This window comes from Eschrichtius robustus, chromosome 3, assembly GCF_028021215.1.
Source record: "Eschrichtius robustus isolate mEscRob2 chromosome 3, mEscRob2.pri, whole genome shotgun sequence".
NCBI classification, from domain to species: domain Eukaryota; kingdom Metazoa; phylum Chordata; class Mammalia; order Artiodactyla; family Eschrichtiidae; genus Eschrichtius; species Eschrichtius robustus.
This window is the reverse complement of record NC_090826.1, coordinates 130,478,733-130,504,125: the sequence shown is the minus strand read 5'-3', so window position 1 is coordinate 130,504,125 and position 25,393 is coordinate 130,478,733. Positions and strand designations below refer to the sequence as shown.

Here is a 25,393-nt window from a genome sequence, read left to right as displayed (position 1 = left end):
TATGTTCCTGTTATGAATCTGTATCTTTGTTTTAGGTTAAAGAACTCTTTCTAACTCTTTCTATTTCTTGTAAGACCAATGTAGTGATGATGAACTCTTTCAGCTTTACTTGTCTAGAAAAATCTTTATCTCTCCTTCAATTCTGAAGGGTTGTTTTGCCAGGTATAGTATTCTTGGTTGGCTTTTTTTTCTTTCAGTACCTTGAATGTATCATGCTACTCCATTCCGGTCTGCAAAGTTTCTGCTGAAAAATCTTGTGATAGTCTTTTGGGGGTTCCTTTGTATGTGATAAGTTGTTTCACTCTCTTTTTGTTTTTTTTTTTAACATTTTTTCTTTATTAAATTATTAGTAGTAGTATTTTTTATTGAGTATAGTTGCTTTACAATATTGTGTTAGTTTATACTGTACAGCTAAGTGAATCAGCTATACATATACATATATCCCCTCTCTTTTGGATTTCCTTCTCATTTAGGTCACCACTGAGCACTGAGCAGAGTTCCCCGCACTATACAGTAGGTTCTCATTAGTTATCTATTTTATACATAGTATAAATAGTGTATATATGTCAATCCCAATCTCTAAAAATAGAACTACCATATGACACAGCAATCCCACTGCTGGGCATATACCCAGAGAAAACCATAATTCAAAAAGACACATGCACCCCAATGTTTGTTGCAGCACCATTTACAATAGCCAGGACATGGAAGCAACCTAAATGTCCATCAACAGAGGAATGGATAAGGTAGATGTGGTACATATATACAATGGAATATTACTCAGCCATAAAAAGGAACGAAATTGGGTCATTTGTAGAGACATGGATGGACCTGGAGACTGTCATACAGAGTGCAGTAAATCAGAAAGAGAAAAACAAATATCGTATCTCAATGCATATATGTGGAATCTGAAAAAATTGGTATAGACGCTCTTATTACGAAGCAGAAATAGAGACACAGATGTAGAGAACAAACATATGGATACCAAGGGGGAAAGGAGGGGTGGGATGAGGTGGGATGAATTGGGAGATTATGATTGACAAGTTGGTTTTTTCTTGAACTTTGTCTTTGTCTTTTCTTTCCTTGTCTTTAACTTTTGATGATTTAATTATAATGTGCTTAGTGTGGGTCTCTTTGAATTCATCTTATTTGGAAGTCTCTCGGCCTTCTGCATCTGTATGTTTGTTTCTTTCCCCAGATTAGGGAAGTTTTTAGCTGTTATTCCTTTGCATAAGCTTTCTGCCCTTCCTTCCCTCATCTCCTTCTGGGGCCCCTATACTGTGTATATTGGTCTGTGTGATGTTATCTCATTAATCCCTTAAGCTATCTTCATTCTTTTTCATTTTGCTTCTCCGATTGGATGAATTCCACTGTGTCATCTTCATTTCACTAATCCTTTCTTCTACCTGAACTGGTCTACCCCTGTATTGAATTTTTCAGTTCAGTTATTTCATTCTTCAACTGTGTGATTTCTCTTTGATACTTTTTACTATTTTCTCTCTCTTTATTGAAATTTTCACTTTATTCATGGATTGTTCTCCTGGCTTTGGTTAGCTTCTTTATGACTGCTATTTTTGAACTCTCTATCATGTAAATCATGTATCTCTATTTCATTAAGATCTGTTTCTGGATTTTATCTTGTTATTTTTTGTAACATATTCCTCTGTTTCTTAATTTTCCTTGATTCTCTGTGTTGATTTCTGCACATTAGATAAAACAGCCACCTCTCCCAGTCTTGACAGAGTGGTCTCATGTACGATGAGCCTTGTCAATCAGCCCAGCCTGAGCTCTTGCTTATCTTTCAAACTTTTCTGATTGTCCAAAGCAAAGCATGTTGTCTTTGGGCCTCCCTATAATTGAGGGTGTGCTAAGACCTGTCAGTGTCCCAAAAGGAGGATTGCGTCAGCACCTAGATTCAGATTGATTGAAAGCTGGACCTTCAGGCAGCTTCTCAGAAAGTATGTAGTTAGGCCCCTTCCAGGGATAAACTGGGAGATGGGAACTTTTGCCTGCTCTTTCTGCATTTGGCCCCGGTATATACAATCAGGGGTGGGTGGGGCTCCTATACCCACTAAGAACTGCTTCTTTGTTTGATACGGTCCTGTGGGACTTGGGAATGCAAGATCCATTGACTATGAGCGTCAGTGACCCAGAGGCTTATTTCTTGGGTGGCAGTTGCCAAAGCTGGGGCACCAGACATGTGTACAAGGTTCTTTCAGGGTGATATTAGTGGCTTAGTGTGAGCAAGAGGGAGAGGGCAGGGTATATGTCGATAGGTTTCCCTGGCCTCCAGGGAAAATCTGTCAGTCCTTAGATGTGTGTTATTTAGAAGCTTGATCCTCAGGCAGCAGCTTTTAAAGTATTCAAATAGACCCTTTTCAGGGGAAGCCTGGGAGATGGGCATTTTTTTTTTTTTTTTTTTTTGCCTGCTCACTCTGTGCTGAGCTCTGTGAGCAGAACTGTTTCTTTGTTTGCTACAGTCCTATGGGAATTTCACAGGCCAGCCCCATTGGCTATCAGAGCCAGGTGATCTAGGGGCTTGTCTCTTATGTAGCAGCAGCTAAAACTAGAGTAAAGATGTGTGTACAACCTCCTTTCTGGGAGATTAACAATTTGGAGCAAGCTAGAGAGATAAGGTGGGGAAGGCCTCCGATGCTTCCCTAGTCTCTGGGGAGAATGGCATTTAGCCCCTAGATGTGTGCTAAAAGAGAAGCCTAAGGCAGCAGCTTTTAATGTATGTAAATAGGTCTTTTTCAAGGAAAGACTGGAAGTTGGGCATTTCTTTGTCTGCTCCTGATAAACCCTGAGGGGATAGCCACTAAGAGTCCTCTAGAACCTGTTAAAAACTGTTGCTTTGTTTGCTGTAGTCTTGTGGGTCTTGTGGGTGCAAGCCCCACTGGCTTTCAGAGCTAGGGGTTTTGGGGGCCCACTCCTCAGGTGCGAGTCTTAAAAGTTGGGGTGCTAGATATGGAGTCCAAATCCTTTGCTCCTCATGGAGAAACTGGGAGTTGGGGATTCCCTCCCAATGGTATGGTGCTATACTGGGGATGGGGTTTATGGTGAGACTGTGTCTCAGCCTTTCCTACCAGTTTCAATGTGGGTTTTTTCTCATTCACCCAATATGTAGGAGTTGCTTAGATAGTTTTTGAATTTCTTTAAGAGGGAATTGTTTCATGGTAGTTGTGTATTTTGTGTGTCTGTGGGAGGAGGAGAGTTCAGGAGCCTCCTATATCAACATCTTGGACCAGAAATAGCACTTCAATATTGTCTAACTAGGTATTTAATTACTTTGAGAAATAGTAGTAGTTCATCAAGAGTCTTAAGTAGGTTCTGTGTCCACAGTTCCCTCAATGGAAAATTGAGGGAATTAAAGTAATCCTTTCCAACTTTTACATTCTAGGATTACAAGATGACAAAAGAACATCCCAATGATACCATCTGTACACTCACATTTTGTTACCAAACTCAGGTCTGGTGCTTGCTGCTCAAAAATCAATACTCAGGAGACAAGTGCTGGTAGGAACGGAGAGGTTGTTTTAATCAGAAGGCCAGCAATCTGGGGAGAAGGTGGACTCATGTCCTAGGACCAACTCTGAAGATTCTGTTTGGCCATGAAAGTTTTTAAAGGGAAAATGGGGAAGTAATCTCAGTTAATCATTGAGATAGAGGGTCAGATTCATCACCATCTCCCACTGGGTGCAGGCTTGTTGACTCCTTGTGATCTTTCTACAGATGCTATCTTGTTCACACAGTTTGTTCATGAGATTACTGAACGGGAAGCTGGAGAAAAGATCTCGTCATCTGTTAATTACTTATTCTTCACCTCTATTTCTTTGATCTAAGGAAAGAACCAACAGGTTAGGCAAGGCTTTGTGTGATCAAAAGATTTGAAAAATGTGCTTAGGTCAGAGGTTAGTTAAAATATAGCTTTGCTAAAGTGACAAGACAAAAGGGATCTCCTGCAAAGAGCTCTTTCCTGCAAAAAGCTGCTTACAAATCCCCACTGTCAGACATCATTCCATTTCTATGGAATTATGGGCAAAGGTCTGTCTTCTGTAACTTCTTCATGCTGACAAAGGGCTTTGTATTCTTAGAGTGGAAGAAGTAGACATGTGTCTGTAGCATCTTTTTGTTGACAGTTTTAGTTGCCTGTTTACATATATGGGCAGAGCAAGCTACAATTATTTTGATGCCCACCAAGATATAGATTATTATGAGCAATAGTGTTAATCCCATTCTCTTGAGGCCAGTTCTTGGAATTGTGCTAGCCATAGATTCAGTACTGCTCAAGATGGAGCAGTTTATGTCATGGTTACAGTCTGGTTAACGTGCAGTTAGCTTTTTCCTCTGGTGGCAGTGATAGTATCTGTAAAACAACTCAGGAATGTGCATCAGGCACTGAAAGAGTCTGTGACTCTGTTACTGAGTCCAAGCTTACTCTGCTGGCCTCACGACAGGCCAGTAAATTAGCAGACGAGGTGTAGAGGCAAGGAATACGACTTTATTCGGAAAGCCGGCAGACCAAGAAGATGGCGGATTAGGGTCCCCAAAAAACCATCTTATTGGGGTCAGTTTTTTATAGAATCAGAGAAGGAAGTGAAGTAAAAAAGGCAGAATAGAGAGGGAGAGGCGGGGAAGAAGTAAAGTAAAAAGGGCCATCAGTCTTGCAAAACATCTCCTGGAATGGCCATCCTCAGGGAGGGGATGTGTTAATTTCTTCCTTCTTGCAGCTACCCACAGGTGGGTAGGGTTCCCGGAGGCAGGCCATTATGTATGATTATAATAACAAAAGCAATGAAAAGCGAAGGTTAAAGTCAAAGAAACAGATTCAACATGGAGTCGAAATTGGCTCCTCCCTGTTACAACTCTATTGTCCTAATCATTAACTGCTTGAGCCTGCTCATTTGTGACTCAGGGAGGCCTGGGAGATTTTAACTTTTCTACAAACAAGAGGCAGGGGACATAGAGGGGCCGGGGTGTGCGCAGGGTTCTGCTTGGTTTCAACTTTAGATTCAGAAGTGTCCAAGTATTCTGCCATTTTCTTTGTGTGTGAACATAGCAACTAAATAAATACTTAAGAAATCTGGCTACTTTATTATGTGGTTGGAAATGAATAGAACTATAATATGTGTGTGCATTTATTTTAAATTTTATCCTTCATATTAATTTAAGGATGAGAGTAATAATGGGAAAATTTAGGTGCTTTTCCTAAAGCTCTTTCTCCTACCTCAAAACACTGCAGAGCAATATAAGCTGGGAAGTTCTTGCCTCCCCATGTCCACTAGCTTCAAGCCACTATATGAGACTGAGGTAGACAAAGGCAGGATGGACTTGGAAAAGCCAGGAACCATGTCTCCTTTCCTTGGCTCATTCATTTCAGAAGTCCATACCATTTAGTTTTCTTGTCCCTCCATTCACTTGCAAACCGCATACTTTATGTGTTCATATAAATACAAATTGATGGTGAATTTGCATATTTCCTACTCTGAACCTAAAAAGGTCTTACAACTTGGTTGACTTCAGATCAGCATGGTCAAGTCTTTATTATGGGCTGATCAACTCCTACTTAAAAGACAGACGGTGCTCAAACAAGGTTAGCTGTTGTTGCCGCTGTGATTGCTGTCAACATTGTTACTATCAGAAGAATCTTCACACCAGTCTTTGTGTTTTCAGCATATTCATGAATGACTAATGATTGTTGAAATCATCTGTCATCTTTACCACAGTTACTGTCCTATCTTCCCTTTAAGCCTTCTGGGACCTCTATTTTCTTCTACGTTGAAACTACCACAACTAACCCGTCCATTGGGGTCCCACAATTATACTCGGCTCTAAATTTCTCTTTTAATTAATACTCCCTCTGACTCTGTATTTGCCCACAAATTTTACTACTATTACTCTCTTTGTTAAATTAATATGGATAAAATTTAAAGTAAATGCTTGCTATATATACAGTATTAAAGTATAAAGGGTTTCTTTTTCTCTTTTTGCTAAGAAAAATTGCTTAAGGAAATTTTTTGGCTGGAAATAGTTTTGGAACTGGAAATAGCAAGTACTATCTTCATCCTAATTTAAAATTTGATTTTAACTCTGGCTCTGTCTGGAAACCTGAGTCATTTTGAGATTAAGAAGGAATAAAAAGAAGAATTTGAAATTGAAGACAAAGCAAAGAATTACGCCTGTTTGAAAAAGATAGTACTATTTAGTAAGAGCTTTTTCTTCAAAAGATATATTAGTAGATATCATATTCAGAAATGGAGCACATAAGGATCCTTAACATTGTAAATTGTTTCTCATTTTAAAATCCTTCCCCTACTAAAGCCAAGTTCAGGTACTTATTAATGCATCAAGACAGAATGGAAAAAATAGGGTTTAGAGTTAGACAGATTTGGATTTGAATTTTAGTAGTTTTGTGACTTTGGTTAAGTTCTTAAACATCTCTTAACCTCAATTTTCTCATCTGTAAAATGGGACTAATAAGGGCTACTTTCTAATGTTGTGAAGATTAAATAAACCTAATAATGCATGTGAAAGTTTAAACTTTAAACACAGTGACTGGAAGAGAATAGGCTTTTAATATATATTTTTCTTGTTTTTACTCTTTATAATTTTCTATCTTTTTTTTTTATGGTTTACATTTGAAATCAACGCTCAGTGGTGTTGCCATCAGAGCAGCTGGTACATGACAAAATCTAGGAATTCATGAGATGAGGGACCAGGAGAGGATGTAAGAGGCCGTGTATGTGTTGGGTGGAGAATATCCTTACTTTCAGCCAAAGAGATTTTCCTTAGGCTTGCTGGGTGATGAAAGACCTGAAATACCTTAGGCCTTATCTTTCCATAATATTCATAGCTAACTCTTCAGGGTTGTTTATTCTTTATTTAGCTAAGGGAAGCTGCCTGCTACCTTCAGCTGGCACCAGTTCATCAAGCAGCATTCCACAGTGTTGTCTGTGATTCGGCATTTTTTCCATTGGCATACCAGCCTGAGATTTCCTCTTTATAGTGGGACATCCATTCAGGGCTGGAGTCCTCAAACCAGATGGACGAGTATCTTGGCCTGAACAACTCCAGATGCTTTGGTAATTCTCACTTAGGAAGTTGGGAAAGTTACATAAAATCATACAGAAAGAAAAAAAGAAAAGAGAAATAAGTGAAACTTGTCTTGAAATTGAAACATGTTTTCAATGCAAGTTTAGAAGACTCAAATGTAAGAGAACCAGCAATTACCAGACAATGGATTCCTTAAGATCAGAGGTCCTGTCATACTCCTGATTTCTCCATTGCCAAGTAAAGTGCCTGAAACACTGTAAGACTACACACACAATATATATATATATACATTGTACTATATATAGCATACATAATTTGCTGATAGCATAATATATAAATATATATTATCAATATATATCATATTAGTAAATTTATACAAATTGATTAGCTTAGGGGAGTGGGATATTATGAGGTTTTTTCACCTGGTAACATCTCTTTAGACATATATATCAGCCTAGTCATTGCCTCCTTTATAAAACTTGCCCTTAACCCAAGTGAGGTCAGGTATTTGGTTCTTATCCTATTACACACTTCTCCCCATATTGCTTTGTATATTTGTCTCTTTCCCTAGCTACCTTTAAAAACCAAACCAAACCAAAAGTGATAAGAAATTTGAAGATATGGACTGGCCCTTTTCTATTAGTACTTAAGATCTCTACATACTTGGTACGTAGAAGGCAGTCAATAATATTTTCTAAATGAGCAAGGGGGATAACGTTCTTTTGCTATATTTTGGAATCATTTCATATAGAAAAACCAAAACGTTTCTTTACTCATGTAGGTTCTCAGTGCCAAAACCAACCAATCTAGCCATGAGCCAGAGTATCTAAATTGGATGGTGTAAGACCAGTATTAAAAATGGAAAACCAGAAGAGAAAGTGTCTCCCAGATTTCTGTATGAACACGTGTCACAGTTGGGTGTTGAATACAGTGAATGTGCTGATTGTTTTCCACTGGTGGAGCTCGTGTTTGGTAGTTTGTCAAATGAGGAAAACGAGTTGAATCATAAAGGGAAAAAAACCTCTCCCATCCCCATCTGCCAGGGCTACCCAAGGAAATCCAGGAGATTTGGGAGATGCTTAGTCTCAGGAATATTAAGACCCTCTTATTTAATTTGGTTGATAGGTGAAATATAGTTCTCTGGTGATCCATTTGATATTGGGCAAGATATGCTTTAATAGCAAATCCCTTTCATTATGGCTTCTAGGGTGATGTTTGATGGTTTTAATTAGGAAGTGTTATGCCATGTTGCATAACGGAAAATCTATTTTCAGTCCAGATTCCAAGCAGGAAGTAATCCTTCCCATCAAAAGGTGTTTAAGATGCTCCTTCCGGGAGATGCTGGGATACTGACACAATACTGGTTAGGCTAGAGAGGACAGCCCCCCACACCTCCCCAAGACAACAAGAAGCCACTCACAAAGAGAACTCAGGCTAGACAGGGACATACAACCCCACACAGCCTTTCTCAAAGATTAGTGGTAAGGCAGGTACCTGGAACAGGAAGGCTTCCATGGAAATTTGTCAATAGACTTGTTGCTTAAAGACTGTACTTGATTCAGTAAAACATAGACAAACAATGAAGAATTTGGGAAGGGCTCCAAAAAAATGGACATGCAAAAACAGCACAGAACAAGAGAATTTAGGGTATAGAAGAGGATCCCCAAGTCATGGAAGAAAAACATAATCTTAATTCAAACTGTTTCCTAGACCACCCTGGTTAGAGTTGTTACTAGTTCCTTAGAGAGAATGATCTGAAGATTGATATGTCTCCATATACCTTTTAGAATTTATTGTACATATAATATGTAAATATGTATATGTATGTAAATATGTATTTATATGTGTACATATATATCTATTTATGTATAGAGCTTACACAATTCTCTTTACAGAGTAGGCGTTTATTAATCTTAACAGAGACTGTTGTTGCCTTCATAAAATTCCAAGTTTAAAACCATATTTATGTGTTATGTCTGTCTATTTTCTCTTACCTATCTATCATCCATTTATGTATGTATCTTCAGGCCACCTGGGCCTTATTTGTTCCAACAACGAATACTCTGATATCTAGAGTAGGCAAAATCAGCTGTGTAGTGCTCCTGACTGAGTTCTGACACACTGAATATTTCTCACTGAATAGGCCACGCCATACACTATCACAGCATAAAGTCATGGTAAATAGTATATAAGGGGAATGTGGCAGGGACTGCAGACCTGATTCTGGAGGAATCCAATGTCTATCTAATGCTCTCTCACAGTACAGTGATTCAGTTATACATATATATACAAATATTTATGTTCTTCTTTTAACATTCTCTTCCATTATGGGTTATTACAAGATACTGAATATAGTTCCTTGTGCTTGGAATGTATTCTTCTTGAGATAAGCATGTCATCTTTTTAAAGATATGTTCAGAAGGTTAAAATAATTAATCAGGATATTCCAGAGCCTAATCTTAGTTAAGGGCAGAAGAAGGAACTGGATTTTATTTGGAACAGTTCCTTATTTAAATAAATATTAACTGAATTGAGCAAGCAGAGGCACTTCCATCTAAAATTTGGAGAGGAATCAGGGGAAAGAACAAGTCAGAAACACAGAGGAAATAGACTGACTTTTCAGTGGTCAGTTTTAAATTCTGTGCTGGTGCATATGCATTTCAGACATGATACAAGGGAAGAGTTGTAGGTAGAATGCATCACTCTTCTGGAGTCATTTTGCTGTTCATCTCTGCATCACAGCATCTAGGAGAGAGCCACAAAACATTGTTGTATTAAAAAATTATTCCCGTGTGACTCAGTGACTCTTTTCTTCAGAGATACTTTATTGATCAAGGTAAAATAGAGCCAAATTAAATCTGACAACTCAGTGAGAAATATTGCTACAATTAGTGTGGTACTAAAAAAACAAAAAAAACCAAACAAACATGATTGGGTTAAAAGATAGTATCCTTGGGCTCAGGTCCCCACTCCACTGTTACCCAGCCATTAGTGGTGTGATACACCTCTCAACTTCTATTATCCTTAGCGTCTTCTTTCAGAAATGAGGATGTTCAATCTCTAGGCTTTTTCCCTAATTTAAAACATCTTTGATTCTTAGATTAGAAAGTTTTTCTTCAAAATACTTTCATTTTACCTCCTTTTATTTAAATGAACTTCAGTTGAGTTACACCCTGTGGCAAATATTAAAAAAATCATTCTTTTCTAGAATTTCATAATTGACTCAGTCTTAACATCTCTCAGAAGGGTGGAGAAGAGAGAAACACTTATGGAACACTTCTTATGAGCCAAACCTTCACATCTATTTCATTCTCAAAAAAGCCTTATGAAGTGGAAATTTTCTCCATTTACAAGGACGGAAACAAAGAAGTCAAGTAACATGCTGCAGGCCACTGAGCAGATAAGGGCTGGGCAACACCAGGCCCCCCTCTCAGGTCTGTCTGGTTTAAAAGTCCATGTTCTTTCTAGAACATGATTCTGGCACTGTGTAAAAAAAAAAGGTAGGCATTCCATTTAACAGATGGAAAGACTGAGGTACAGAGAACCAGGGAACTTCCTCAATTTTGTAGTAAATTGGTATTTTTGGTGCCAGGAAGAAAACTCAAGGTTTTTGGAATAGAGTGTAAGCTCAGACTGGAGGACAGGGTGCAAGAATATATCCTTTTGTATAACTTTATTTCTATTTGATGCCAGCATTGAATTTTCAGAGTTTTTAAATGGTGAGACATAAAAGAATTAAGCTTGTTGTATTGACATATTTTAAAAATTAAATTCTAGTAATACACTTGGTGTTTTCTAGAGACCATCTCAGAACGAACACATTTTTTTTCTTTTCACACACACTGTATTTTATTTTTACAAGAGATAAATAAACTGACACCAAGCATTGTAAATGGATGACCACAACAAAAGCAACAATGATTGCAATTACCAAACACAAAACACACTCAGAATGAACACATTTTATACACTAGAAATTGATGAAACTAGTTTTTCCAAACCATGCATCCCAGTCTCCCTAGCTCCCTGATCTACTGCCTCACACATGTATGATATTTGGAGTATGATAGGGCTTAATCTTGAACTTTATTTTTTCTTACAAAAAGTGATTTTCTTATCTGGAATAATTTGTAATACTGCACAGTTCCATAGTTCCTCTTGCTTCAGGAAATAATTTTTTTCCCCCCTCTTAACTTCTCTTGTTTTGTTTTGTATTTTGTCCTCTGTGTTTGTGTTCCCTTTTAGTCCTCTCTTCCTTTCAGTGCATTTGGCCTGGTGCCAAATGAGAATCAGCACTTAGCCTAGGAGTATCATTTTCCAACACACAGAATCAGAAGGAAAACCCCGCCTCTTACACCCACTACTAATTACCATAATACTACAAAACTGACTCCTTGCACCATGTGCTCATCACTTGTGAATGTTTGCTTTCCACAGCTCTCATTCCTGCAAAGAATGAATTTGAGCCACCTGGAGAATATGCCTTTAGGCCATTCAAGTCCTCAAGGAGCACAGAGACCATCCTGGAAGAAATGGCTACTCTACTCAACAACAGTTATTTTGCTATTACTTTGCTCCTTCAGTACACTAATCTTTACTTGTCTTCCACTCAAGGTAAGGAGACAACAGTACCTAAGGTTGCTATTTATTATACTCCTTTTTTCTTTTATTAAGTCTAGTTATTATCATTGTCACTCAGTATTGTTAGAGCTAGTTGGAAGAAAGAGTCATGTGGGTACAGATAATGTAAATATAATTCCAATTTTGTCACAGCAATATGGCTTTTGAGGCTTATCTAAGTGTTTAAGATGAAAGGTAGTAGAAAATACTAAATGTTAGCTGCAGAACTAAGTTAGATGGAATCAAATAATCAGTCAATTGACAGATGTCTGTGGAGTGTTTTCTCCCTTTCTGGAACTCTGCTCTTGGTGGAATAAGAGGACGTAAAACACAATGCTTGCCCTCAAGGAATGGGGTGAAAGCTACACTCTTACTGTGGAAAAAGACACAAAAAGATAATAAAAGACAATAAGGTAAGTTACAGATGGTTAGCGTATCTTTGAGGAGGGAAATGGCACTGAACTAGGAGTAAGAAGATATGGATTCTCTGTCTCTCAATACCTAGCTGTATGCATCTGAAAGGCGTCTAATCTTTCTGGTTCTCAGTTTCTTCATCTGAAAAATGGTGGTAGGCAAATGGATTTGTTCATTATAATGTCCCTTCTAGCTATAAAATACAGTGATTAATAATTTAGCTAAGGACAGTATAGAACATAAATGCTTTAGGAGGTCAAGAGGGGGTCACTGACTTTGGGCTAGGTTGATCAGGGAAGGCTTCATGGAGGAAGGAGGAAATACTTTCTTATTTGGGAAGGCCCTGATGCTTATCAGGAATTTCCCACTGAGCTCCAATCCAAGTTGTGGGTCTAGTGAAGGGAAGGGAGGTACATGAGATTCTTAGTAGAAATGTGACTGTTGACTACATAGCATTGACCAAAAAGAAAATAAGAAATGCTTTATTTAATTTAGGATTTAGCTAATTCCTGGGTACATCTAAAGATTCTGAGCCTTGCAAAGAGTAAGGTAGTACATGACCATCTCAGAAAGGGCTGTGATATGAAATCAGTGACTGTAGAAACATTTTTCTAAGGGGGATTGGTCAGTTAAAATTTCAAAGATATGGTTTTACTACTTCAGATATTTGAAAGCAATTGAGAAAAGATACAGGAGGAAGCAGTACATTGTAGTTGCTGATGTTAACTTAGGGTAAGTATAGCTTTGGCCAAGTTTTTACACAGTAGCCCATTAATTTGTACACAAGTGAGTACAACAGAGGAATCTGTAATCACATCCCCACTGTCTCAGGAATGTATCAAGCAGAACTCTGAACTTTCTGGAACAGTGAAGCTTTGAGCAGAAAAAAAAAAAAAGAATTGTCAGGAATTCTGAGTGTTTAGATTTCTGAAGAAGGGGAAGGGTGAGAATAGCAACAACTTAAATCTGGAAGTGCCTTTTCCTTCTCCAAACCTCACGTCCTATTAGCCAGATGACTGTGAAGAACACAAGATATGTTCTAGTGTCATCATTTCCTGTGTGTGACTGGGGAACCAGTGCCTGGGAGAGAAGGAAGTGCCTTTCTCAAAGGCACACAACTGCTCTTGCAAAGGGAAGGAGGTGGGCTCATACTAGGATACTTCTTGCCAGAACTGAATTTGATCAATCCCCTGTGTTTGAGCTCTGATTCCAGATTCTCTCTCCTAGACAATATGCAGCTTCTCAATGAAAGGTTCCGCCTCTAAAGAAATAGCCCAGAGTTTGTACCAAATTTGGGGAAGTTTGAAAGGTTTTCAGGATATTGTCCTGACAGAATGCCAGGGAGGCTTAGTTCCCATGGGAAAAGCCAATGCCTGGCAGACAGTGGAATGATATTAGCTCCTGTATTCCACTTTCCACTTGCCTGCACTTCTTTTTCCCTATTGGCCACAGATTAGTATTTTTGGAAAAGAGGACTGAATGGCTGGTGGGTGATGAGTCATTATGAGGTGGCCACTTCCACCTCCTCATAATGCTCCACGACCTTGGAGTTTACATTATTTCAGTCTCCACTCTGGTTTTTATATACAAAAACCCCACTTTCCAGCCTCTCTAGGCACTAATTCAAAAAGTGTTAGACAGGAAGGTTGGCTCCTTCGAAATCAACAGAAATTTCCTTGGGAGAATTCTTTTTTTCTTTTTTCCCCCTCTTCATTCAGAAGACATTTCACTGAAAGAATCGGTTATGAGCCCAAGGAGTTGGTCCGTCCCTAGATGAAAATAACCTCATAGAAATTGTCTCTAAGAAACCAAATGTCAGGAGAGTCCCCTGCTTCAATGAAATGAAGGATACTTTCAAAAGGGAAAGTTGTGCTTGTACTTAAAAGCAGAGTAGATTCTATTTCCAAATGATGATCTGATTAGACTTGGTTTGGAGAAATAATTATTAAGTTTATTTATTAACCCAAGTATGTAAATCTGGGCTTAAATCACAATGGGGTTACAAGAGCAACTGATCCTTCTAAGCAAAAAATAAATTAACTCAACTGAAAGTCCCATATGCTTCTTTATAAGTGGATACCCACTCCTTCCAAACATCACCAAAATTAGAAATACAAACTGCTCCACAGAGTGGTAGGGGTGAGACTTTTGAGTCAGGCTCTGTTTGTATCTTAGCCTGGCCTCTCATCAGCTGCATGACCTTGGGCTAGTTACATAATCCTTCTCCTTCTTGTTTCCTCATCTGAAAATGTGTGTGTTGGTTATTTCACAGAGTTGTGGTAAGAATTAATGAGATAGATAGATAGTACAGTGCCTGACCCATAGTAGGCTCTCAGTGGATGGTAGTGATTCATATTTGCACCATTATTATTAATGACTTTACAATGAAGATAAAGTTAAAAAAGCCTTTTAACAAAATGGGTATTCCTTGCTTATCTATTCCACTTCCTCGGCCAAAGACTATGCCTCACTACCAAACAGAGGATTTTTGTGATTAGACAGATTTTCATTTGTGGCAGTAATGACAGAATGCACAGTGGTGGTTTCTATAGTTCTAAATAGACATTAAAGCAGCCTACAGGATTTCTGCAGTATCCAGGATTTCTGTCTCTGGCAATTAATTTGTCTGTGGCATTAGGTTTCTCCTCACACTCTTTATCCATGAGAGTAGACAACATAGAGGTTACCTGTGGCACATATTTTGGAACTCTTTTGTATTTAGATTGTTATCCAATCCCTTCATGTGTTTAATCATGTCTTTCTAGAAAGATGATAAACTTTTTAAGAGGCAAGGACCATAGATGACATTAGTTTCTCTTGCTTACAATGCTAGTATAATGTTGGGAATGTAGGTGCTTAAAGTTTTAATTCTTCATTATAATCAGCATCATTATCAAAACACTAATACTTAATAAGCAGGACAAGACAGAATATCTGGGCAAAATCCTTTATAAGAATTATCTCATTTAAACTCATAAACAACCTCAATGGGCTAGGTGCTGCTATTTCCCCCATTTTATAAGTGAGAAAATTGAAGTTGAGTCCCTATCACATGCCTATTATGGGCTAAACTAAATTGAATTTTAACATCTCTTCTAAGAAATCCCAAAGTAAGGATGAAATAATTGCAAGAGCAAAAGCAATTGTAGGAATCCAGTGATATATCTCCTAGAACAGTGATTCCCAACCTTTTTGATTGCACCTCTCTATCAACAAAATGTTCTAGAGTACAATCCCAATATACATGCTAATTTATTGTAAGTTTTATACAAGTTCTAATACTCTGTAAATTAAAAAGATACACAATAGAAATTTATAAGGATGAACCAAATAATATGCTTAATGTTGTTTATTCACAGTGCAAAACCATTTTGCTTTTACCAAAATGTTATAGTTATATAATATGCAAATATATAATATAAAGATTTCTAAAATAATTGAAATAATATTTTAGTAAAGTAATTTGATAAATGTGTTTCTTTTATTTTCTTAATCTTAGTTTAACACTTTTTAATATAATAATTTGAAAGTTATAGTCTAGGTTAATTTACCTTACCTTGATTCATGGTTTTGACCGTCATAACTGAAAAATTACCTCATGAAGAAATATAGATCAAAATGGAGGAATGCATTTTTGAGTGTGCTTACCACGTTATGACACTAAATTTTAAATCCATCATTCAATAGTGCAAAGTTCTTTTTTTTAAATTAAAATAATATTGTCCCAAGTTGGGGGCAGGGTGGTGGGATGAATTGGGAGATTAGGATTGACATATATGCACTAATATGTATAAAACAGATAACTAGTAAGAACCTGCTGTATAAAAAAAATAAAATTAAAAAAAATATTGTCCCATCACTCCATTCATGATTTTTCTTCCTTCCTTAGACAACTTAAATTCCACGGTCTATAATTAAAATCCTTACCAAGGTGGCCTTTCCTTCGTAGGCTCCTTTGAGGGTTCTTTCTTATTTCCTGACTTCTAAACATTACAGTGCCCCAGTACTCCTGTCTGTCTGTACCCACTGACTTGATGCTCTTATACAGTCTCATATCTTTAAGCACCACACAGAAGCTGAAGACTCTTAAATTTATATTATCAGAACTCCTTAAATTCCATCCTTACAGATCTAACTACCTTCTTGACACTCCTACCTGGATATCTAATAAGCATCACAAACTTGACATGTCTAAAAATGAACTCATGACTCTTTTCCCCCCAATTTACTCCTCTTAAATCTTGCTCATTTCAGTGATCAACAGTTTTATCTTTCTAATTACTCATGCCCCAAATCTTGGTGTCATCTTTGTCTCTTCTCATTTTCTTATCCATATCCATGTCAGGAACTCCTGTTGGCTCAGTTTCCAATCACTCATCACCATCTCCACGGCTAGCACCTTGGTCAGAGGCACCATGCTTTCTTGCATAGATGATTACACTGATCTCTTAGCTTGTCTCACTGCTTTTGCTTTTGTCACCTTTCAATTTATTTCTAGCATAGCAGCCAGAGAAATCCTATAAAAGAAAAACTGATATCATGTTTAAGCTCGAAAAGTCTCTTAAGCCCTTTGCCACAAGGAAACAAATGAACTTTACATGGTACAAAATGTGTGGGTATACCTTACCTTACTACTAAGTATCTTAAAGCCTTTAGTATTTAAATATCTGTATTTATAAAATCAACCACACTGGTGGCTTCCTGTAGCATGTAAACTGTGGTATGTTGCAACAGTTTGAAACTGAGATCTCCTCAGGGTATTTCAGTCACTGTATATGATGCATGATTGTCTGAATATTAAATAGTCGTGACATTATCAATCTGAAATGTAAATATTTCTATAGCTTAATTTGTTATTTAAAATATAAATAGAAATTCTATTATTTTCTTCTCACGTGACAGTGGACCATCTTGTGAAGTCACTGGGATGCAGAGACTATTATTTATAGAAAATTTCTATAGCCCAAGATGAGGAGAGTCCAAGGTCAAATAGCTGTACTGTGGGTAGAGATTAGGTGGATAAAAGGAGTTCTTAACTTTTCCCTAGAAGACCCAAAAGGTAGCTGGGTAGTGAAAGGTAAAGGAAGGCGCCAGCCATCTGTAAAGGAAAGCTGAGAGATCCAAAACAAGGGGGAGGGAGGGATTTTTTCATGTGGCTAGGGAAAAGAAGTCGGCTTCAGGAATCAGAGGCTCTAAATAAATCGATCAAGAAAGTTGTGACACTGTCATCATCCTGACCAATTCTTCTTCTTCCCTTACAGACTGTCAGTGGGCCCTGTATTGCAAAGTTTGGTGAGTAACATGTCTCATATACCTCCTTTTTTACTTTTCTTAGTATTTGATGCAAAAGGCAAGCTCCAGAGTTAAGAAAGCATGCATTCTATTTTAGTCATCCTTCAGCTACTATTTACAACTGCTTATCTTGTGCCAAGCAGTTGTCTAGGAGCTGAGGCTTCAGAGGTGAACCAGATGGACAAGCCCATGCCCTGATGAAGACTACATTCAAGGTCACATCTCTGGGCTGGAATGCTTAGGCACTCCCATAGGCCTGGGAATCTGAGATCCAGGAATCTACTTTTAATTCTGTGTTTTAATAAGCACAAGTTTCAGATTTCTACAACCTTTCCCTGGGACAAACTCAAAGTCATTCTCACATTTCACATACTGCTAGCGTCCAGTAGAGTGAGTATAGGGTGTGATTTTTGTTTCTAAGTATAGAGATGAGAAATGAGAGTTAGGGGAATGGTCACATCTCTGCTCGTTTCTCTTCTCCTCTTAGCTTCTGAGTCACTTTCCTTTATAGTGACCTGGTACTTGCTTAGAAAACACACTAAAGTTTACAGTTTTCCGGAGCCTTAGGGCATTTTTTAGAATACATACAAAATTGAAATGAATACATTTTGGGTTGTTTACTGGTTTAAGGTCATTTTCAGCTGACAGCAGAATATTTCTAGAGTTAACTTCGACTCCTGTTTTCCTATACAGTGCAAACAGCCAGGCTTCCTTGCTTTGTGGAAATTAGGGAGTCTCTTTTTACTTGTCTCTGCCTTTGTGATTTGTTTTTGTTTTTCTAGTGAATGGAGTGAAACTCCTCATGATATGTTGAAATTTTCTTTTGATGTGGTAAAAGTTGAGAACCTCAAGTGATGCTAAGATGGTCTTTAAGTGTCCCCCATCACAGAATTAAATATGAGAACCAGTGACACTTCTTCCTGGTGACTTGCCTATGGTCAATTACATGGTCAAGCAGGAAGAAATTTACTGGGCTCTGGGCTCATTGGAGATACAGGGAGACTTTGCTTCTTGCTTTAATGATCTTTCCTTCATTCTCCTTCAGAATCTACTCTCAGAGCCTTATATCTGACATTTATATACAAATAAGAATTTGTCAATATGTTATCTCTTCCAGGGTACTTTTTTTAAAATCAAGGTTTCTAATTATGTGACAAAAGCTTTGACGCCATAACAAAAATTATGGAGAATTAGAGAACAGGCCAGATAAGTGTTTTGGGAGGTAAAAGCACATCCTGGGATTCTGAAATCACACCTCTGTGTAAAATAATTAACATTAGGAAAATATGTAAATTCCATATATTCCTATGAAAATAAACAAGTCTTGACCCTTTCCCCATCCCCTTTGACAGCAATAAACTAGGGATACTTATATTTAAACAGTCAAATAATTTCCATTTATAAACTCATTAATTTACCAGTAGCTATTCTGGGAGTGTTTGGGTAAAGATAGTCCAAGTGTATCTTGAATGATATATACCCATAAAGTGCCATAATTTAGACACAGTGCACCTAATTCAGGAACACAGTTGTATCATTCGATCAAGATATATTTATTGAGCACATACTGGGTACCAGGAATTCTTTTAGGTGCTGAAGATACAGCAATGGACAAAATAGAGAAGTACTTGTTCTCAAAGACATTATATTCAAATGGCTATGAGCTAGACAATGAACAAATGAACAATTTATAATAGGCTAGATGGTGACACCTTCTATGAAGAAAACAAAAACAAGGTAAAGGGAGAGAGTAACAGGAGAGTGCTATATTTTATACAGATTGATGAGAAGATCTCATTGATAAAGTGATACATAGTAAATAGTATTTACACAGAGAAAGACAAATATGCATCCTGCACTGCCAACTTTGGTCATCACCATCCTGGCGAGTGATTCCTCTCTTCCTTCCTCCTTTCTCCCCTTTCACAAATATCGATTGACAAGAGATGAAGTGCCATCCTAAAACTTAACCCGTGTCCCTATTCCAAATGTATTTCCTTAGAACTCCCCAAGCAAGCGATACACTCAGGAGCTGCAATTTCTCTAAAACAAGGAGTAGGTAGATACTTAAAATATTAAAATTGTGGTTGGAGAGAACTAGTATAGACCGGGTAAAGAAACATCCGGTAAGTAGGAAAGAACTATAATCAGGAAGAAGATGAAATAATTAAATAACTATGCTTTCCTTTTTTTTTTTTTTTCTTTCTCTCCCCCGCCTTTCTTGTAAATGTCTTATAGGACCATTACCTTCAAAATGGCAAATGCCCTCTCCTGAGCCTTCTTGTGTGAATAAGACAGCTGATTGGAGGCTGAAAATACTTCAGAATGGTTTGTATTTAATTTACGGCCAAGTGGCTCCCAATACAGCCTACAAGGGGCGAGCTCCTTTTGAGGTGCTACTACGTAAGAATGAAGACCCCATACAAGCTCTAACGAACAACTCTACAATCCAGAACGTAGGAGGGGCTTATGAATTCCATGCTGGAGATGTAATAGACTTGATATTCAACGCTGAACATCAGGTTCTAAAAAATAACACATACTGGGGGATCTTTTTGCTAGCAAATCCCCAGTTCATCTCCTAGAGACTCGATTTGGTCTCCTCCGTCCTCTTCAGCACATGCAGAGATACCAGTGGGTAGGACGGAGGAGGAAGATTTTCAGTGCCTACAGTTCATCTGGGCACACAGATCAACACAAACAGAACTCCTCTTCATGTGGATTTTCATTTCTCATGCCTGTCTGAATAAGACTCAGAGGGAGGACCAAAGACATTTGGTTACCCTTGACGTTAGGTCAGCAAAGGCACTTTACTAGTTCGTAATAAAATGAATACGGGTGGCTAGAGGACAGAATCTTCTCAAAGTGTCTTTGCCTAATCCTTGAATCCCTGGGTGGGAAAAAATGAAGTCTTATTCCCATGGGAGCCTTATCTGGTATGAAAAAAGATCCAGGGCAGTAGCCTGGCCTTGTTCTCATACTCTTGGACCGTGGATTGCTTGACTTCATTCTTCCCATATTCCCATCTTCTGAGACCCTCCTAATAAAAAGGAGACTTGACTTGGAGGGTGGCCACAGATATGCCAGCAATACACCACTTTAGATTTGATGGCATTAGAGGATAGAGAACACTCTTGAGAACTATTGGGACAGAGGCACAGGTGGCATTGGAATGGAACGCACTTTATTCGGGAACTTTCCTTGATTTTATCATACTCAGGATGCAGGGTGCTTTATAAAACCAGCTGGTCAAAAGGGTCATTCTGAACCTTCACATAGGGCTTCAAGAGAACTTGTGTATGTGTCTAAACGTTGTCAATAGTAAAGAAAGAGTAATCATTACTAATCATAAGCTTTACCCCAGAAATTGATATTACCAATACTGTATTTTATCATGTAACGATTTCATATTTTTAGCTAGCTCTGCACAGTTTGCAAAGTGCTTTCATATATCACTTGACAATTCTATGAAGTTAATGGAGCAGGTATTTTTGGCACAGTTTTAACAATGAGAATACGGAGGCAGATGGAACATAGGTAACTTGTTTCAACCCACAGAACTAGTGATTAACAAGGGGCCCTGGGCTTCCCACTGTATCACACCATTTTAGCTTTAAGGTTGGTATTTCTGCTATCATATTAGAAGTCTATAAAGTTTAGCAGATTTGATTTTTCAGGTGGTATATTCCCTTTTAGCCCAAGGTAGATAGAGGGAAGCTACACCAATTCTTTCCTTTCTCAGCAAACTTCTTTTCCTTTCCTTGCCTGGAGCAGGGAACACAGGGTGTTGTTCGGGACTGACTTCAACCAAATCCCCTTCTTCACTTTGAAGAGCCTGTCTTGGTCAAATGTGTTAACTTCCAAAAAGAATGAATAGCACTCAATTCAATGACAGTCTGCTAAAGTTTTGGACTCTGGGAAATTAACTAGCTGCTTATGGGTTCTTGTTGAAAGGTATGTAATGTGATTACATGATAACCCAATTTAAAATATTTATGGATATTTGTAAAAGGCTACATTGTTAATTAATAGTATCACCGTATAAAGCTAATTTAAAAATATTTGTATTGTGTGCAAGAAAAACTGCCTGGGAGCAGACTAAGCCTGAGGCCACGGTGCTTCTTAGTGATTTTTTTAAAAAAGACATCTGCTGAGTAGCTTAGGGCCAAAGGCTTGGATGCCTGGTTCCTCTTGCATTTGTATATTTTCTCAGGAAATTAAAGTTATGTGACATATATTTATGGAAACTTGGTGATGATATTGATTGTTGTTGAGCTATAAGCAGCAGTGTGCTGGAGTGGGCCAGTACTAGTTCATAAGAAGTGATTGTTAAATTTTCACAAATTGCACAATCTGGTTGTTAAATACAGTCAGCCTTGAAATTGGCCATGGTGGGACTATTTATACCATGGGAACTGGCAAATGCTACAAATCAGGGCTTTTGTTTTTGGAAAACCCATTCACCAGCACACCACTGCTTGTAAAACTCTCCTTCATAATAACTCCTCTTGGCTTCTGCGTCATTCCTGGGACAATCAGTCAAGGCAGACAAGGGAGAAAGTGAAATTGTCATACTCCTAGCAAAAGCCCCACATATCAGTGATTTCTCAGGGCAAGCAGAGGTCTCTGCAGTTGCAACCAGAAAGACAGCTACCAACAACAGATGACCTTTAAATTTCCCTAGTGTTGTAATTTCAGGTTTTGCTTTCAATGTATACTCTTTCCTTGTTTCCTCAAACAGTTGTTTACATTTTAAACCTATAATAAAGTATATGTTGGTAAGTCATCTGTAGCTGATTTATCTGTGGGTTATCAGACTAGAGATTTTGATCCAGAGAATATGAGAGTGCATCAAAGAAATTCTGGCTCATATGAAACACTGCTTTTTAAATTTATTTTTAGAAGTTTTTAAATTGAGGTATAGTTGATTTACAATGTTATATTAGTTTGAGGTATACAACATAGTGATTCAAAATTTTTATACATTATACTCCATTTAAAGTTATTATAAAATATTCGTTATATTCCCTGCACTGTACAATATATCCTTGTAGCTTATTTTATACATAGTAGTTTGTACCTTGTAGCTTATTTATTTTATACATAGTAGTTTGTACCTCTTAATCCCCTACCCCTGTCTTGCTCCTCCCCCTTTCCCTCTCCCCACTGGTAACCAATAGTTGTTTGTTCTCTGTATCTGTGAGTCTGTTTCTGTTTTGTTATATCTGTTTGCTTTATTTTTTAGATTTTACATGTGAGTGACAACATACAGTATTTGTCTTTCTCTGACTTATTTCACTAAGCATAATGGTCTATCTATCTACATTGTTTCAAATGGCATTATTTCATCCTTTTTTATGTCAGTAATATTCCATTGTATATCTAAATTACATCTTTATCCACTTATCTGTTGATGGACACTTGAGTCGCTTCCATATCCTTCCATTAAAAAAAACACCCTGTTCTCAGGAACATTGTTAAAGTAATTATGGAAAAGAAAAGAACCTTGTAAATTAAGTAACTTGCAATAGGGTAAATAGTCAATAAACTACCTTGTCTTGCATTTCTAGAACAGGACAAAATCCTATTTGGTTTAAGCCTTGCTGGGCAGATGCACCAGGAAGCAACTATCTTTACACTACTAAGACAAAACAATTTGTTCAGTGATCAATAGCGGAGTTTTTCAAACTGAGGCCTATGGACTCTATATCAGATTCACCCAGTATGCTTGGAAAAAAAAAAAAAGATCCCCAGGCCCCATTCATATTCCAATGAATAAATGTTTCTAGGAGTAAGGCCTAGGAATCAAATTTTTTAATGAGCTCTGACCCATAGGTGATTCTTATGTACACTACAGTTTAAGAACCACTGCTTCATGGCATGCAACTTTGAATCTCAGCTGAATATTTTTCCAAGTATTTAAAGACAATCAAAGCTTCTAAACAAATAAAAAAAAATTAAAAAAGCAGAACAAAAAACCAAAGTTAGTGTTGTCCATGAGACTTACCATAATCCATCTCTCATCACAAAAGCAAATGGCCTTCTATCCTCTGAGTCTGAAAAAAGGTCATGCTCTTCACTTTTCATAACCTAGTGACAACTTTGCCACTTGAATGCTGGCAATCTATGGCATATGAGCCTTGCCACAATCAATATTATGTTATTTACCTGTATGCTGTCAACTCTCAAATTTTTATCTCTAGCCCAAGTTGTTCTCCTTTATTTCAGACTTGTGAATTCACTTCTCTAGTCAATAATTTCACATTGGAGGTACAATGGACATCTTAAATTCAACTTTCCCAAAGTGAATCTTTTAATGTTTCCTCAAACCAGCTTTTCTTGAAGCCCTCCTCATTTCAATCATACTGCATGAGCCAAAAACCTTTGAGTCATGGAGTCATTCTTGACTTCTGTTTTTCACCCATTTAAGGAAATCATATTGTCTTTACCTTCAAAGAGAATCTGACCTCTTTTCTGCTATGGCTCTTGTTTGTGGACCAAGATTATTTCAATAGCTTCATAACTAGTTACTCTGCTTCTACTTTTGAAGTCAGACACACTTTTTCAAAATCCCAGTTTTGCTGTTTATCACTTATTTGGGTCTTGGACAAATTACTTGCCCTCTCTGAGACTCAGTTTCTTGTTTGTTTTGTTTATCCAATGTCTGATGCATAGTTGGAGCTTAATATTTGTTGAATCCAGGAATAAAATTAAGGTAAGTTTAAAATACCAATTAATATATGAAAGGTTTCTGATACATAGTGATACTAAAATGATGGCTGCCATTGATTTCATTTTTATTAAAGAGTTGGATTTATTCCTAAGTTTTTAAACTGCCACTTCTCAAGTTGACCTGTTAATTTAACATCTATCTTATTCTCTTTCCTCCCCAAGAAAAGGTAATCCCCAAGATAAAAGCATTTTATTTATTCAATGCTGTATCACCAGCACCTAAAATAGTGCTTGGAACATTGAAAGAACTCAACAAATAATATTGAAATGAATGAACAAAAAAGATGGGATGCTGGTTCTTGGTTAGAATGACCAGCAAGACATGAGATACATATGTTGCAAACAACCTCTCAAAATAGCCTAATGTCCATTCCTCTAGGTTTTTAAAAACTCTAAGTAAAACAATGCATGGAAAATTCTAAGTATTTATGTATGTAACAAGTGCTCCATAAAACTGGCTACCACAGTAATAAAGAGAAGCAAAATGACATGTGACTGGTCATCTCCGCTTGGTCCACAATGTGCAAAGAACCTGGTTTATGTGGCTTGTGTAGCTCCCATGCCCCGAGGGATGCTTGGTGCCCAGATGGCAGTCATGGATGATTACCTCCATGATTACCATGCTAACTGGAGAGCAAGGGCTGTGACTGCTGTGTCCCCAGCTCTATTGCTAGCCTGGCACATAATCAACCAACACAGATTGCTTGTTGAGTAAGTGCTTGCTGATGTGTCTTGTTATTGAGCAATTAGAGGGTCTGATGCCACCATACCTCCTCAGGTGTGTCCCCTTAGCTTCCTAAGAATCTAGGGGTAGGGGATTAAGAGGTACAAACCATTATCTATAAAATAATCTACAAGGATGTATTGTATACCACAGGGCACATAGCCAATATTTTATAATAACTATACATGGAGCATAACTTTTAAAAATTGTGAATCACTGTACTGTATACCTATAACTTATTTAATATTGTACATCAACTATACTTCAATAAAAAATAAAAAACTGGCTACCACATACCACCATCATCATCATGAAAGTCATTTCATTATCCTTGTTTTCCTAGGAAGCAGTATTCTACAGCACATTAGCTTGCTTTACCATAGTAATGCTTTCACCAAATTTTAAGGTAAGCTTGTGCCTTTGGCCTTTATTAAATATATTTATTAGAAACAGCCATGTGTATCTTCTCAAAAAATGGCTCTTAGAACCATGTTTTTTAATGTTACGTATCATCCTTTGTGACAAACACATTCAGGAAAACTGATCTCTCATGAACTT

General features: G+C 37.6%; 1 protein-coding gene and 1 long non-coding RNA gene across 2 annotated transcripts in view; one reads left to right on the top strand and one right to left on the bottom strand.

Moving 5' to 3' along the window:
• Positions 1 to 3,613: 3,613 nt before the first annotated feature.
• The window catches only part of LOC137761454 (uncharacterized), a 104,899-nt gene continuing 83,119 nt past the window's right edge, over positions 3,614 to 25,393 (bottom strand). The window contains exons 4-6 of the long non-coding RNA XR_011073419.1: positions 9,670 to 9,798; positions 6,908 to 7,092; positions 3,614 to 3,838 (exon numbers count right to left, since the gene is read on the bottom strand). This is a non-coding gene — a long non-coding RNA (uncharacterized lncRNA). The remainder of the gene's footprint in view (positions 3,839 to 6,907; positions 7,093 to 9,669; positions 9,799 to 25,393) is intronic.
• Positions 11,455 to 19,964, top strand: TNFSF18 (TNF superfamily member 18). Its single transcript, XM_068538383.1, has 3 exons — positions 11,455 to 11,667; positions 17,349 to 17,379; positions 19,618 to 19,964. The coding sequence occupies exons 1-3, from the start codon at positions 11,455 to 11,457 to the stop codon at positions 19,962 to 19,964; spliced, it is 591 nt and encodes a 196-aa protein (XP_068394484.1).